Raw genomic sequence first — 18,088 nt, forward strand, 5'->3', positions numbered from 1 at the left:
TATCGTCAACTAAGACATTCGTATTCGGTAGAATAACTACATTTATTTGAAAGCGAGTCATTTATAATGTTTAATAATCTTAAAACTATTTCAAGTGTTGTTCCTTTAAAAGAAGGTAACACCTACATTATAAAAATAGTAGATTTAGGGTTCGGCCTAGGTCGGTTTATAAAGTAAAGTCCGATCTGTTTCCTCGTTTTTTAGCTATAAGGAATTTTTATACATCTTTCAAAGGAAAGTAACAGACTTTATCTAGTAAAAATTATTTAGATCCAGATTTACTTTACTTTTATCCGTTGATTGCAGAAAAAAAATTTTTTATTGTAGAAAACTTTTCGATTTTAACAGGTATATACGATACGTCCGAAATCGGCAACCAATGATAAATATGCTTTACACAGCACGAAGAACAATTTTAAACGACAACCGCCAAGAAATGATTAAGAACATACTTAATATTTTATTTAAAAAAAATCCCTTTCAGCACACCGGAAGGCGGAGGTAGATTTCACCGGTGCTAAGTAGGGGATAAAAAATATTTCCACCTCAAAGTTAAGAAAATCTTCAAATTTACTCAATACGATAATGTTTGCATGTGAAAAAAGTTTCACATGTTTAGTATACAAGCCCCAATTCTTACAATTCCAGCCATATTTTGGTCATCCCTTGCCGTAAGGTTTGGTCATATCAAAAATTGTTTCAGACAAATGTTTTAGGTAATGTTTAGATGACTAACGAACACTTTAAACTATATTTTACTTAATAAGAAAGTTATAGCGATATTTTGTTTTTTTCGAAAAAGCCCCCCCTCATTTCCACCCCCCATCGTCCAATTTTTTCCCAATAATAAACTCGACCGACATTTTGGGTCGTTATATCTCATGTATCAATTTAAAAGTTATTGACGGAAAATTACGGCAGTTATAGTGTCCACAAGAAAGTGAAATATATATATATATATATATATATATATATATATATATATATATATATATATATATATATACATAAACTTTTAAACTGACGGTGGCTTTGGTATCTGGGATGTGAAACACGATGATATGTCGAAATTTTCCGGAAGTCGAATCATGGTACCCATTACAATAGTTGGCTTTCTTATGAAATATACCTAATATCGAAATATTTCTTTCGATTACAGCTTGTTATTTACTGGATTACTAGGTTACAGCGTTCCTTAGACTGGGATGGGGCAAAATAGTAAACCCAGACCCGGCTGCTAGGTTGGGGGTAGCCGGAGGGACTTGGTCAAGCCCGGTTCTCCCTGCTCAGTGGTTAGAGGCGTGAGTCATTAAAAAGTATAGACCGAGACCGGTCTCCGGGGAGGGCCCCGGGAACGACATAGTCGGGTCTGGTACACCTCTTCTCGGAGATTAGAGACAGGCGATAAAAAAGATCCATCGTTAGGGGGGGGGGGGGCTAAACTGCCATGCTGGACGTACTGCCGTTAGGTGGGGAGGCCCTCTTACAGTTGAAGAACGCTCTTCTGGGCTGAGCTTTACTTGATTATATGTCCGGCCCAGGGAAGTAGGGATAATTAATAAAAAAACGGTTACACTGTTCCTAAGAAATATTTCGGAGTTCCTCAAAAATACCGACCGCACCCTGTAACCCGGCCCAAACACGTGAAAAATTGAGGAATTAAAAAATATGTCGGTAAAACAATAGGCTAGTTTGGAATTAAATAAGCCAAAGCCAATATCAGAATTTTCAGGTAAAGCATTAAAACCACATTTCCGTAGTAATTAGACATTTTTCAAAGAATGTATTTCCTTTTTGTTCGCTTCAGCCATTATATTTATGACCGACAATTATTTATTTGTGAGTTAATTCGTATATTTCATTTTAAATAAAATGATTCGACATTTATTAATCCCGGCGAGAGACATAATTTTTAAAATTATACTTACAAAAATTATTAGACTTCATTTTTATAATCTTTATCTATATTATAAACATTCCCTTTGGTCATACTGCCTCATAGTTCAATACGAAACCAGATAAACGGGTTTAAAAATGAAAAATATGCAATTTTCAAAAGTCGTTCGGGTACGCTTTGAGTTAAAATATACCGATATGAATAAAATTTTGCTATGAAACCAGTCCAATTAAACTGATCGCATTGGTTTTAACGACTGGGTCGAGCCGACAAATATAGCCATGTCAAAAGTAATATTCATAAAATCGAACGGCTGTTAACTCTGATTTATAATTAAGTTAAGTGAATTTAAACGTTGGAGAATACATCAGTTGTTACTTTTAAAGTGATTACTATTTGTGTTAAAACGGGTTACCTGTGTACTGTAATAACAGACCGAGCTTACATCAGCACCGTGTAATACCCGTTGCTCCTTACCCTTTTACGTTGCTTCCCCGTCATAACGACGACATGATGCACTAGAGCGCTAAAATTGTCACGTTAATGATCCTTTTAAAAAGCACCTACAAACCTTCAGACGAGATTTGACACCGATAATGTCACGTTATCGGTAAATACCTCTCCGGTAATAAAAAAATCCTGCCTCATAACAGTATCATTCGAAAAATGGACTATATTTGACTAAGTTATGTAAATGTATTTTTCGTAAGGAATATGAAACGTTATCGATATAAGAAAAGCGTAATTTAATTTAAATATTAAACATAATTAAGGTCGTGCTATCAATATTTCAATGTTAAATCGTCAAACGTTATATTTCATAGATTATCATACGGTGTAAAAAACTATGTATTTTCACAAAAAGATTTTCTGATTAGAATAACGATTATTATTTATAAATTTTTTTACCGAAAAACGAACAGGATGCTCTGGTTCATGAAGACGACATAACTTCTCTTTTCGAACTCCATCGACAGCACGATTTCATGAATTATTTATAGTTCCTAAGTATTCGGAGTAATTTTGTTCTACGTAACGCCACCAAACATTCTGACGAGCTATTACGTCGCTCAACGAAACGAAAACAAAGGGTAATGAATTACACCTCCGATCGGTACTCTGCGATAACACGGTGGATGTTTAAATAATAATTTATCGACAATCGAAAAATTATGGTTTACATACACAATTCTAAAATACTAACCGTTAAAAATACATTTTTATAGCTAGACTTCATTATTTTCTTAAATTCCGGTAGCTAAACAGGTACCTTCATCTTCCCGTAACTGCGGTTCAGGACCTGGAAAATCAACAGTCCAAGTATTGAGCAGCGATTTTATTCATAGGTTGTAAAACTGAGGAATGTCCATTGTGGTCTTTATTTTTCATAACCTTCAAAATTTATTTACCATTAATAACTGATTATTAAATATATAATAAAACTAAAAATATATACCGATTAAGTAAAACTTGAATGAACTCGATCCTAAAAATGTGTTAATGTTGGCTAGGATTGAGATTTGTAAAAAGATTTGATTAAAATGCTTTATTTAATAAAATGAAAGAAGAAATCGATTTATTTTTAAGATTCGTATAATTTGTAAGTTTTTTATTTTTTTTTTGTCTTCAGTCATTTGACTGGTTTGATGCAGCTCTCCAAGATTCCCTACCTCTTGCTAGTCATTTCATTTCGGTACACCCCCTACATCCTACATCCCTAACAATTTGTTTTACATATTCCAAACATTGCCTATCTGCACAATTTTTTCTATCTACATGTCCCTTCAATATTAAAGCGATTATTCCAGGATGCCTTAATATGTCTTCTTTTAGCTATATTTTTCCAAATGCTTCTTTTTTCATCGATTTGCCGCAACACCTCTTCATTTGTCACTTTATCCACCCATCTGATTTTTAACATTCTCCTGAAGCACCGCATTTCAAAAGCTTCTAATCTTTTCTTCTCAGGTACTCCGATCGTTCAAGTTTCATTTCCATATAAAGCGACACCCCAAACACATACTTTAAAAAATCTTTTCCTGACATTTAAATTAATTTCTGATGTAAACAAATTATATTTAGCTTTAGCTTTAGCAAATTTATCGGTTAGTTTTTTACAATCTAATAACCTAACTATATATTTTTCTGTAATCATAGATAAGTAACTCAAATGGAGTCGAGATAAGGAATTTCTTAAATAATTTTTAACTGTTTTAAAAAGTGTAAAAGAACCTTCACCACCTGCATTGCAAATAGGAATTGTCAAAAATATTTTCAGAATTGTCTCTATATTAAGTAATTTGGACTGTAAATCTCCATTTAATAATTTAAATATGTCAACAGGATCGGTAACATTTTCTTCTTTTACAAAGGCAATGAAATGGACTAGTTCATCTTTAAAATTTTTAATATCGATTTCATTTTGATATTTTGTGCATATGTTTCCCACACAATCATTAAATTGAACATCAGACATTTTAAAATTAAAAAATAATCCAAAATCATTTAGAACTTTACCGTAAATGGCGCCTCTCCGTGATAATTCTGAAATTAATACATCACAGATAATGTTAGATACTTTTATAACAAAATTTTCTTTTGCATTAAAATGCGTTTCAAACAGCTATCAATGTTTCTTCAAACTGCAATTTTATTTTTTTTTTATTCTTGTCTCTCGGTACTTCCGGTTTTCTGTCAATAAGTTGGCACGTTCTTAATGTCGTCACGTTGTTCCTAATATTCCTTATAAAATTGGAAATCGATTTTAGCACATTTGTTCCTAAAAATAAATTGTACTGGATGTCTTACGACGATTTGCTTGTACTATTTATTCTTTTTAATCATTTATCCCGTAAAACAGATAACAATGCTGTTTCACAAGCGTTGAAACATTCTGCCAATTTTTTCGGATCCGATTTGCTTGGTTTTTCACTATCGGATGTACTAATTTGGATTAACACTTCTTTAATATTTTGGTAATTACATTTTAATGCGGAAACTGCGTCTGTTCTTGATGCCCACCTAGTATCGCTTATTATTTTTATATGTGGAGATTGAGTTGTCATACTATTTATAAGTACTGTATACTCAATCGCTGAAAAATATATAAATTTTGAATAAAATCAAATGCGCCAGAATATGATTCCGCAGCAGATTTCCTGTTAAATTTGAGGTATGGCTAGCGCATGACATAGGTTGCTATATCAATATGTTTTATTCTTGCTTGCAATCTACTGTATTTTCTTGCCATATTTTCCGCGTTGTCGTAGGTTTTCCCCCTGCAGGTTTTTTACGTCTATTGATAAATTTCTTAAAAATTCTAGAATTATTCGTTCTAAATATTCAGAATTATGATTTTCAATACCAATAAAACCAAATAATCGTTCTTTTAAATTTCCATTTTTGTCAAAAAATCTCAAGATACAAGTTAATTGATCTATATGGCCAATGTCCGGAGTAGAGTCTACAATAATGGAATAATAAATTGCTTCTTGAACTTCAAATACTAAATATTTCTTGACTTCGCAACCCATTAAACTTATAAATTCGTCGCATACCGTTTGAGATAAATAATTTACCTTTCCGCTCTGGATTGCTAAATTTTTGCCAATTAATTTTCAAAAATCTATCGAATTCCACCAAATACTCAATACAACTGAAAAATTTCCTTTTCGACTTGAATCTGTGTCTTCTCTGTGCCCACGAAATGCTACTCCTAAACTCGCCAATAATTTCACAGTGGTAATGACTTGTTGTAAAACAGCTCGCCAAACTTCTGTTCCGAATCAATCTCTTGTTTAAGTAGGTATCGATACGTTCAGCAATTGATAATCGTTTTTGTAGAGTCAGCATTAATTTCATATGGCTCTGAGAAATTTTGTGACCTCTTAAGTTTCTGGCTAAATTTTTTCAATCAATGAACCCTGTTGAAAATTTTGCCTGAACATTGAAAAACAATCTACACACGTAACAATAAATGCATTTACTTGTTTCTGAATATATCAACCGCTGACGGAATTTTTTAGTGCCATTTTCTTTCACTCAATAAAAATTAGATTCGCAAACATTTCTATAATAGGATCGGTTTCTATCTTCATTCTAAGGGTTGTGGTATCTCCAATATTGCAAGGTTTATTTATTAAATAGTATTGAATCATTTTATCGGATAAGTTCGGTGGCCACAATGCAATATCACTGGAAAACACAGTCATCTTTACGTTTACCGTAGTCTGCTGATAATTTATTTTGTTGTTCCGATTCCTCTTCGTTATTTGGTTCTTTATTGATAACATTAATATCGCAAGCTGTTGATTTTTCGGTTTCATTCTTAGCTCGCTCATTGATTCTTTCAGGTTCACATTCTGTTTTAGCTCGCTCATCAATTTCTTCGAATTTAGATTCTGCATCAGCTCGTTCACCTGTTCTTTCGGGTTCATTTTCTTTTTTAGCTCGTATTTCTTAAGAAATTATAAATTTATCCAGCGAATTATTTGCAATTCTGCATATTCTTCTTTTTATCTTTGTCTTTTGCATTTCCAAGCTCCTGATTAAAATTTTCTTTTCGTGGGCATGGCTAAAACATTAAACAAATAAATTAGTAATGAATAAAGAATAATTTATGAGCAAGGCCGATGTTACAAAACAACAATTCTTAAAAATATGCATAATTAGAAGAAATTTATCGATTTTATAAACCTCGTGTATAAATCTGACGTTGACATCACCCTATGAAATAAGTCACATTTGTAACTTATTTAACATCGGTAACTATTCTGTGTCTTGTATTTTCTGTTTATATACTTCATGTTGCCATGTTCTAAAAAATTATTCCATTTCATGTTAGGACGAAAAATTCGTTCCTTGATCTGCGGTACTGATACCCACGTATTTATACACGGAGTATAATTAATATTTCTGTTGGAGAACTTGCAGATCGACTACATAAATGTTATTCTAATATTATTAAGTTATTACATATGCTTATTTGATAACAAAACAAATGTACTATACTTCTATTCTACACTAATTATAACACCAAACACGAAATTAAATTACACCGTTATTTTCTGTGAAACGGTACCGGTATATATATTAGGATGTTTTATTCTGTTAAAAGTTTTATTCTGCCAAACACGTTTGTACTGGTTCTTGAACGCGTTCGTGAATGCGTATTCGTTTATTCATGTAGTAGTTTGTGATCTGTACTCCATGGTCTGCGGAACAGTCAGTGCATATGGTTCGAAATATGACCGCTAGTGTTGCCACCCACAAAACATGTCATTTTAGCTGGCGTAATTCATTTGTCAATTTAATTTAGGGAATACTGCTAAATTATTAATTTTTTTTTATGAAAAAAAAAATTTAAATAAAATAATTTCTTTTATTTTGAGAGCTGAATTTTGAGGCCCCAGGCTCGCGCCTCGTGTGCCTGTGCAGAAATCCGCCTCTAGTTTACACGAAGCCGCAACAAATGATAACATTTTGAGTAACAGTCGCAAAGGTTTACCCTCGAAGTCTTTAAAGGTGCGGGTAATATTCAAGTACGTTATTATTATAAACAGCGAAGTTATCTGATTTTGAAGTTTGTGAAACTATGAATGCCGTTAACCACTGACGAGAAAGGAACGGAGTCATATAATACACTTGTACAATACTTAAACGTCTGTTGTACGTAAATTAAATGATGCAGGCTCGATCTAAACTACCGCTCTAAATAATGAGATACCCTTCGATTATCTAAAATAAGTTTTGATTCTGGAGCTCTGAACACGCCCATATTGCTGATGAGAAAATGATACACAAACTATAAACAAATTTAATGACAAAACGTTCATTTTAGAAAGTCGCGGAAATTTCTTCCCGTTTATTATCGTAAAAGTTCAATGTAATCGGGTAAATATTTGTTTGTTTTTGTCGGTGTTTTCATCAACACTCATAAAAGGTGCGTTTTTTTTTACGGGAGTTATAACAATTAAAATAATTATTTAAGATGCATTAAAAAGAGATTCTACAGATATTTAAAAGAATGTTCTACTATACATTAGTTTAGAAAAAGGAGGTCAATATTTTTATAAAACATAATAAGTAATAATCTAATGTTTGAAGTGTATTATTATCCACCGTATAGTAGCGCAATTAGCCTATTTTTTTCTGACGACGAAACTGTACAACAAACAGAACAAGAGCTTCTGTTGCTATCGAATAGCAAATGTTTATTTTATTATTACAACTCCCCGTGTAATAAAAGAGAATGTAATGACAGAATTTCTTTTGAAAAAAGCAAAAACCCTTTTTAGTTTTGAAGAAGATAAGATGATATACACAAAAAATTAGTTTCTATTAAAGAATTTCGTCGTTACTCGAAGATATGTATCTATACTGTCGTATCGCAGATATTAACTCGAAGAAAAATAACATTAGTTATTACCTTAAGGGTGATAGATCTAATCGATGTAAATTAGATTAGGTTAAACATTTACGAGTTTGAAAATAAACAGTTCGCTGCACAATAACGATAAAATAATCCATCTACTTAAATCCTCGAACTCTTTTCCGTTAGACTACCGGTTTCATTTCGTTACCAAAATTAATTTACAAAACAGTGAAAGCAAACCAAAGAAAAATTTCTTTTCCCGAGTACTTAAAACACACTTCGACTTTAATCGATTAAAACTCGCCTAAATATTCCTTTCTCATTTTCCTTGACCGACATGAGCGGTTTTCCGGTCATCGATTGTTTTTCAAATAATAACTAACACGGTCAGGAAAATCGCTAAGTGTTAAAAAAAAACCCCTTCAGACGCAGATAAGAGAAAGGTAGAGGAGCCTCCGAACTCATAATTTTTCAAATATGAATTGTTTAAAAATATAAATCATAATTTTGAATTCTTTAGTTCTTAACAAAATTTTAGATAAACTACAGGCCTCGTTAGCATCAGAAACGCTGCACTGTATCACGTGCCTCGTTTCGAATCTGATACAAAATTTCTTTTCTTCTTTAACAAAGAAAGTAATCGTAAAATTGACAAAATGAGTTAAATCATATTGTAAATGAGTAAAATCATTTACTCAATAATAAGAAAAAAGTGTAGTCTTGAATCAATCCTTTCCGCCATCTAATAACGCAGAATACATTTTCATTAACACACAGTTCTTTCCATCTCTTTATTGAGGCCGAGACCATCAGATCGGACACATAGTTGCGCTTTTGTCTATAGCGTAGTATTTGTATAAAATGAAAAAAAATGGTTACAAAGAACTGCTCTCTGACGGTTATTTCAGACCTCTTTGAGCCTCTTGCTGTTAATCGGCTCAGCTCTTTTATTTCAAGTTGTTTCGTTATTACCGCCGATCTCATAAGCAAACGGCGTACGAATAATCGTTGATCTGCAACCACAACGGTTCGAAAGTTAGATGCCGGTCGAAAAGTATATCTCATCGACTTCGATATCGCAAAATTTTACGGGAAATATCAGTTGTTCCTCATTCGATAGCAAGTCGAGCGAATAGCAACTACCAATCGACTGAAGGACTTCCTCAAAACTTGTCGAATAAAAATAGGTGCAAAAATCTAGTTAGATTCTAGAACAACTGTAGTAGAAGCTAGCCGTCGCGATTACTATTTTGCAATATTTTAAACTATGGTTAAACAGAATCACCACGCTCATGTCGCGACATGTTCGTATTTTCCAGTTCAACGAGTCGGAATAAGGTAGGACTAATATTTTATAAATCATCGCGTCAACTATTTCAGTGTTTATAACTACTTATATTTTGTTTCGCGAAAATACCTTCAAGCTAAGAGTTTTTTGGAATTCTAAAAAACTCAACAGAACACTATTTTGTCGAATGTTAGATAGAAATGGATCGCATTGAAGAAATCGATGGTTTCTTCACCTACAAAGACAAAAAAAGAAACTCGTAATAAATTAATGAGACTATGCTGCTACGTCAGTAAAAAAGCTTCTGTAAAGCGACTGTAAAACCGATCGTTCAGTAATATGAAGGCTCTTGACTCGTAAATGAGTTTTGACTTTTTTCAAACAATATTTACTCTCCAACTATTTTTTAGCATTTGCTACAACCGCCCTTAAGTTTTTATCGGAAAATCCTAATTGGTCTTCCAAGATGCCTCTTTAAACGTAGCTTGAATTAATAGTAAATAATGCGATCTATAATCCGATCTAAACGGTTTCTGGTCCTAAAAGACTGTACATGATGTGCAAATTGTCATAAGCGAACCGATGGAAATTTCTAACGGTGAATTTTCCAAAACAACGGACACATACAGTGTGGACGAAAAGACCCTTTACATGTTAATAGCATAGTACAGTTAGACACGTAGGTAAACATTATTATGAATACAAAACAATTCAAAAAACGGTATATTTTTTACATTGTTGAGCAGATTGACTCTTATTTATTATTTCCTGCCATTAGCTGAGTCCTGCACATATCACTTCGGTTAGTGTGGGAAGTACGTGACAGTCTCGAGTTACATGGCGGATACAAGTACTTTCACTGCTGAGAAGCGTTTGGTGGCTTCTTTGTGGGTTCACGAACGTCAGAACACAAAGAAGCCAATGACAGACATTTTGAGGGGCTTCGCTGTGCGGTTTGGAAAACCGCCGCCATCACGACGAACGTTATTCGCATGGGAGAAGAAAACCTTTGCGACGGGAAGTGTTCTCGATGCACCACGTAACAGAAGGCTTAAGACTCGCACCGAAACTTGTGTTGCTGTGGCGGAATCAAATGAACGATCGCCGATGAAGTTAACCCGTAACTTAGAATTAGAATTAGGCATCCCGCAATCGACTATGCCAGACCATATACGGAAAGACTTAAATGTTTCATGTTTTCGGCCATCCTCAGTAAATCAGTTGAGCGGTCGTGACTTGGAACAACGAGTGCGTACATGTGAAATGCTGCTCGCACGCTTCCCACATGCAAATGATAAAAAAAAACGTTATGTTCTCTGACGAGTGTGCGATTTATCGTAGCTCACGAAATCGAAACGTCTTTTTCTGGAAAAAAGACAATCCGTAGTTTTATGAGAAAATCGAGTGCAATCCCCCTCATGATATGACTTGGGCAGGGATAACGGCAGACCATCTGCTTGTACCGCATTTCTTTTATGGTTCTGTGAACTAGCACAGCTATCTTCACATGATTAGCACGTGGTTGCTTCCAGCGTTAACGGCAATTGGAATATCTGACATCGTTACACTTCAGCAAGATGGCGTTCCGCCACATTTTACTGTGAGTGTCCACACATGGCTTTATGAACTGTTTCCAAACCAATAAATGAATCTTGAACCTATGTAAAAATGTTATAATGTTAACCAGAAATAAATGTTGAAATATACTGTTTTTTGTATTCAAACAATGTTTATCTACAAATCTAACTGTACTATACTATTAACATGTAAAGGGACTTTTCGCCCAATCTGTAGTTCTTCTCATACGCCAGTAGAAGGCACTATACGATTCCTATAACAAGGTTTGCTTCCAGCGTACAAAATCTGGCTCACATAAATGTGTCAACAATGAGGGTTTTCACGAGCGAGTTTATTCGTAGATAGGTTCGATGTTTAACTCAATGTTGCTCGTAAATTTACGTCACTCGTTCAATTAGTTTTACAAACTTCAACGTTAATAACGTTAAAATAAATCGTATGTTATTTTTAATTACTTTACTAGTTTAATTTTAAATTTACACAATTTCTTGTAGTGTCGAAATCATATGTTAATATGTTTACTGTACATGTTTTGTCTAGCAGTCGAAAACGAAGATCACGAAGGAAACCATCAAGAAAAAAAAGGGCACGGACATAAAAAGAAGAAGCAAAAGAAAAAATTAAAGAAAAAGAACAACCCTTTACAAAAGTTTCTACCGCTACTTCTTATACCGTTCGTTATACAAACTAAAATAATTCCGTTATTCCTTTTCAATTTGAAAATAATCGCTTTTAAAGCGCTGATGGTAGGAAAGCTGGCTATGCTTCTGGTGGCGTTCAACATGTTCCGTAACATGCTGATTACAAATAGCGCTCACGTAGACCACATCGACACCAAATATTCTATGGTAAGTAAAATCGCTTGTTTATTCTATATAAAAAAAATAATAATAATAATAAATTAATGAATAATAATAACAGTAATAAATATGCGGGTGAAAATCAGATCTCACATCGATTAAATAGCAGTAAAACATCTTTAACTATAATTTATTTAAAATCATATTAACTGTAAAACGATTCAGAGCTTTAGAAAATTCTAACTATAAATTGAAATGTTTGCAAGATTTGAGAAAAGTCTATTCGTAAAATTCCACGAAGCTTTAGAATGAACGTCATAGCCCCGAGTAAAGACATTTATATTTTTATTCTATATAACAAAATTATAAAACGCAACATGAATTAAACAAATCGGTATCCGCGAAGACTATTTAGAAACGATCTAAAATTTTTAATATTTTCGTTGGCCTCATTTATCGTTCTAATTATCACAAAATAACCGCTGATTTTACAAAAATTAAAATAAAATAGTTAAATAAAAACGTTTCACCATAACCCCATGTACAAAACTTTTATAACAACGTTTCTTAAAATATTTTCATTAAAGATATATTATATAGATTGAATGTTTTACTAGTACCTCTAACAGATACTAGTAATATCGGATAAAAACGGATAGGTTTTCCACCCTTAAAAATAAATGAATAAACGATCTTCTGTAAGTAAGAGAATATATTTTTTAAATTCTCTCCGCGAACAAGCGTTCCTTTCTTTTACGTTCGGATTTCTTTTCCTTGTTGACCCTACCTTTACGCCGTGAAAGTTATAGATTGTGGATTCGACCTCCGTTATAAAACTTTTATCGTATTAAATCAACACCTGTTGACTCCGTATCTATGTTTTCAAGGGAATAGATAAGCGATAGCGGAATTAAACGCCGCTAAACCGACCGACAAAAAATAAAAACGCTAATGACTCCAAAATATGAAAGGTAAGCGATATATACGAAGATGAAACACAATAATTTTCTTAATAAACCGCTCACGCATAATACGGAATAAAATCGTCGAGTAATATTCGTACATATCGCTGACGATCTAGGTCGGATAAGGCGTGTGTGTCAGCAGTGCTTTTGACCTCTGTAACACACTCGCCGCAGTACTTCCACAGTGCCTACCGGTCATCGGTATCATTCCGGTAGCCTCTTTTTACACTGTGACCAGAAAACCGTTCAGTAAGTTATACGTTTAAAAATGCTTTAACCGTTATCGTTCAAAGAATATGAATTTTAAGGAAGTGTTAACGAGTGCAGTAAGCCACCCGTTCGTGCGACATGCGTCTTACAATTAATATGATTTCTCTCAGATACCGTAATTATAAATAAAAACTGTTACCGATTCGCGTTCGCAAAATGAATATCGACAGTAACCGTTTCCATCGACAACAAAATACGGATCAGCAAGCGATTCAAAGATAAATTACACACGGAGAAGAACTTTAAATCTTTCAGCTAAATATGAATTACAATAATAAATTAACATCCATAATTCTGAAAAATAAATCTATTATTCGTTTCAGTTTTATAAATTTATTCGTCGTTAGCGGTAAATATTAAATAAAAGTAGTCGTGCAGAACAGTATGTCAAAACCGGAATGGTAATGAAAACAAAAATTACACGAATAGATACGTCTTCTAGTAATCTCCTTATATCCGTTTCTTGTACGCCGAATCCTTTTCCAAATCTTCTTCTCCGCCTCAAGGATCAGAATGAACTTAAAACTTGTAAATTCGTCGATTTTATTTTCATCACTTCCTTGTGGATTTCAGAATACGAGTACGTATTTCGTTTCGAACTAGATATACAGGAAACATATAGAAACCTAAAAATAATTAATAATTTAATAATAGTTTTAGGAAACGTAAAATTAGGTTTTAAAACAGATTAGATAAAATCGTGAGTTATAATCTGTCAAATTATTATAACCTAATCTGTCATTTTTACTGAACTGCGAGTTCTTTCTTTTAGATCGACTCGTATCGAATCACTGATAAATAAAGGTGAATGTGTGACTCGTGCAAAAAAGAAGCCGTTAGACCCATTAGGCCTAAAATTGTCGAAAAACCTACGGTGCCCGATTTATACTCGCGTTTACATTCAGAAAACGATTTCGTTTTACTTCGTAATGAATATGATCCTTAAAGAAATATTTAAGATTCCTTCACTCGATGACCGGGCTAGGAGTTAATGTCAAGTTAACTGTTCTAAAATAAGTAGAAAGAAATCCGTTCCAAATATTATAGGTCTATTCTAATTCTGTAGAATTAGACAGAATTCAAAATAGAGTAGGCTGAACGTTGAATTAGCGTATAAACAAAGACAGTGTTATCGCTTGCGCATAATCTTCATTATAAGCTAATATGCTTATAGTGTTCATGTGCGCGTAGAATACATATGAAGAATTTTAAGGTTTTTCTTCGTAATTATTCCGTGATGTCGATTATTCAAAGGTACGTTTTCGATTATGTAATCTCAAAACCAAGCTATGAATTACCGCCTGATTAAAATCGCTCAATGTTTTAACTTTCGATTTATTGAATACGACCGACCTTCTCATTCGGGATCGGTTTCTTTTCTAAAATCATTCTAAAGCAGAAGAGGCACTAAAGAAGCAAGGATAAGCAGTAAGGATAAAATCTAATCGAGCAAAGATACGTTTCGGTAATAATCTTTTAATTATAAAAAAAAAGTATTAAAAGGGATTAAACCATTCGATTGTTACACCGATACAAAATACCATTCTACTAAAATAAATTCTGAAATATATTTTGTTTTTTTTTTCTTATTTCAGGATCACGTAGCACACGATCATTACGGATACAACGGAGGACCGGAATATGGATCTTGGGTTAACCGGCGAAACGATCAATCAGATCCCGTTTACGACCCGTGGGAACGATCGACACACCCGACGTTATCCGAAGAAAAATAAAAAAAATCAAATCGATTTATGCCATTTTTAGTACATAAGAAATCTTACCACCAGCTAGTTACAAGAAACAATGAATAAAGCCGAATAAAAATGTACTTAATACAAAAAAAAAATAGATATCATTTTGAAACGATTCGATCAGAAAACTTTCAAACTTAAATTCATAAAGACAAATCAGGATATTTATAAATCTCCAAACATAAATGTATATAGATGTTCGGCAAGACAACCGTTCCAATATGTAATTATTATGTAAATAATTTAGTGTTAAAAATAATAGAAGCTCTCTTATCCGACCGACAAAATATAAGAAAGAATATTGACGTAAATAGAAAAGGATGGCCTTTTAAAAACAAACATCGTTTGTCTTCCTTCAGTAAAATTTGACCGAACAGCCAAATATATCCACACACTCGCCGTGCATTTTTGGTGATAAGCAAGGGTGTTCCTTTAGAAAGTTTGAGCTCGTTCTCGAGTTCTCCTCGCTTTCTAGAGGTAAAGCAATTTTTCGCAGCTTATGTGTATGTGCAGGTGAATTCAGAATCATCGATTATATTAATGCGCTGCACCCACCTCGAATAAAAAAAGCTCTTACCTTCAGACGGGTGGTGAGCGAAACGGGTGTTCGATGCGATCCTTTGGTTGCGGCAGTTCGCCTCACGTCACGCCCCCTCCACAGGTAAATCATTCCTTTTCTACAACTATCCCTTTTATTTTCCTCCATCTCTATCTCGTTTTTTAATTCTGTGAGTCCAGATCAGACCCCCGGATATACACTAAGGCTAGAAAATTTGTGGAGTATCATGCAGGTGTATAAACGGCGTGATATGGTGAAGGGTGGCTATTCTTGTGGACCCATCCAGGACTCATTCCTGTCCAGCGGCCGCACCATACTTGGGGTAGAGATTAAAAAGACTCTCTTAATACTTCTTAGAATAAAATATACGATACCGTTTTGTAACCTTCGTAACCCGATATGTTTTCTTGTTTTTATAAACGCTTAATCGTTAATACATGGTAAAAACAAAATTTACATCAATGTAAGATGTTTATATTTTTCAATACGAAACACGGTAATGTGCAAGATATAGTATAATACAAGGATTAAAACGTGTGATGATAGTGATAATACTGGTTCAGACCGTTATAAAAATTAGTTGTTGCTCGATTCTTTAAATCAAATAAAGGAGAATTAAACAACGATCACAAAAAAATTAAAAATTTTATGGAATGAGATTTTTTGTTTTAAAAATAGTTATAACTTCAGCGCCATCTCTTTTTGTTAAAAGCGTATTCGAAATATACTGGCTCTGTGAATGATTTACAAGCAATAAAGCTATAAATTTGAAACCCATTATCATAATCGATCTTTTTACTCTTCATTAACGTTTTTTCGAGTTATAGAGGTAATTATTTGATCACTTCGATTTATAGAGGTACGATTTCCCACAATAACTTTTTTCAGTTTTCCACGGATTTTTTCGAGTAGGGCAGATTTTCTCAAGGGAAACGAAAACAATTCGCATTATCAAGGATTTCGAGTTATCAAGGTTCATGTTAACGAGAGTCGACTTTGCTATCATTTTCGATCTGCTATTAAATTAATTTTTCATAAACAATCAAAAAATCTAAAAATTATTTACACATCGATTAACTATAACAACTGCACTCAAATAAAAAAAAAAAATGTGTACACAAAATAAAATCTCTCCATAAAAAAGTTATTGAAACAAGAAATAATTATTTAATAGGAAAAATAATAGCGGTTATGAAATATTTTTAACAAGTTGATTATTATATTAAGTATTTATTTATTTATTTGTAAATATAATTAATTTATTAAGTCGTAGATGTAAATTTTTATACATAGGTAAATTGTTTTATTGAAATTTTATTTTAAATCTGTTAAAGTGTTACGATTGATGTAACAACTTGAAAACAAAATAAATAATTTAAAGATCATAAATGATTATTTTTATGATTGTATAAATATGTATACACGCACACACACATACTGTACATATCTATTGTAAACACGTCGTTTGTTATTTTAATTACCCATGGAATCACCTGGTCGGTGATGTGAGAGCATCTGAGCCGTTCATCCAGAAGGTTCTGGGTTCAAATCTGGGCCGGGTTTTTTGTATATACTACAAAATCCCATGTCATATTTCCATGCAAAAGCTGCAAGTTTATGAGGAAAATAATTATTTTTTTTTAAATCATTTTTAAAATGAATTTTCTGTTGCACGTTTCACCATGGAATTCTCTCAATTTCATTTTGAATACCGGCTTTCATTTCCTTAATTTTTTTTAAATTTTATATATATATAAAACTGGTCTGAAGATGTTGACTCGTTGCAAGATCGACTTTCAAAGACGAAACTTCATTACGACAACCTATAGTGAAACGACCTGTTCAGAACTGTTTCTGGCGAGTTAAACTGGCGAACTGGCGAGTTAAATTTTCAGAAAAATGTCCATACAAACAAAAAATGATGCTACAAATCTACAACTAAAGTGAAAAATGTGAAGGTAGAAAATCATTTGCCCTCACTCCATCGCATAACCTGTACTTTAACTTCAGCCGTTACAAAAGCTTTTCGTTTCCCTGTCGGCCTCTGTATAACGATATTCATGTAACATTTCCTGGAAAATCCTTGAATTTCACTGGAAATAATCGATGGCCAAGACCCTGGTTTAACTTAGTTTCAGTTATGATTACAGATGGATATGCAGATACTCATTCTCATTTTCATAGTCTCCTTGGCTGGTTGACGTTGTATTAAACAGTATCAATTCGAAGATTGGTATCGATCACAGCAGTTCTAGAAGTCATTTTCTGAGGCGGAACACAAAATGAGGTAACACGCTAGCTAGAGAAAAGTTTTTCTTCCTTCGGTAAAGATGTGTAGTGCTGCGAAAATAAAAAAATAATAATAGAGAAATCAGGCCCAGAAATTTCATCTATTTTGACCAAACCATATGCAGTAGGTAATACTCACTACAGCATTAAAATCTAAAACAAGAGATAAATATTGAAAATTAAAAAACACAACTGCCGAAAAAAAAACATTGCTGAAAAATATTGCTCTTTAATACAGGATAATTGAAGAACATGTGGGTGACAATTTTATATATACTTTTTCAAATTTTTTAAATATATTTAAACATATATATG

The 18,088-nt window shown here is 33.1% G+C and overlaps 1 protein-coding gene across 2 annotated transcripts in view; it reads left to right on the top strand.

The window, feature by feature from the left end:
* Positions 1-16,763, top strand: part of Osi22 (Osiris 22) — a 36,959-nt gene extending 20,196 nt beyond the window's left edge. Inside the window, exons 3-4 of one of the 2 annotated variants that reach the window (XM_075361954.1) lie at positions 11,677-11,984; positions 14,767-16,763. In XM_075361954.1, the coding sequence (XP_075218069.1) occupies positions 11,677-11,984; positions 14,767-14,907 (449 nt within the window). In that variant the 3' untranslated portion in view covers positions 14,908-16,763. The remainder of the gene's footprint in view (positions 1-11,676; positions 11,985-14,766) is intronic. The other variant, XM_075361955.1, reaches the window with a different exon arrangement.
* Positions 16,764-18,088: the final 1,325 nt, after the last annotated feature.

The sequence above is a fragment of the Lycorma delicatula genome, chromosome 4 (genome assembly GCF_047948215.1).
Source record: "Lycorma delicatula isolate Av1 chromosome 4, ASM4794821v1, whole genome shotgun sequence".
NCBI classification, from domain to species: Eukaryota; Metazoa; Arthropoda; class Insecta; order Hemiptera; family Fulgoridae; genus Lycorma; species Lycorma delicatula.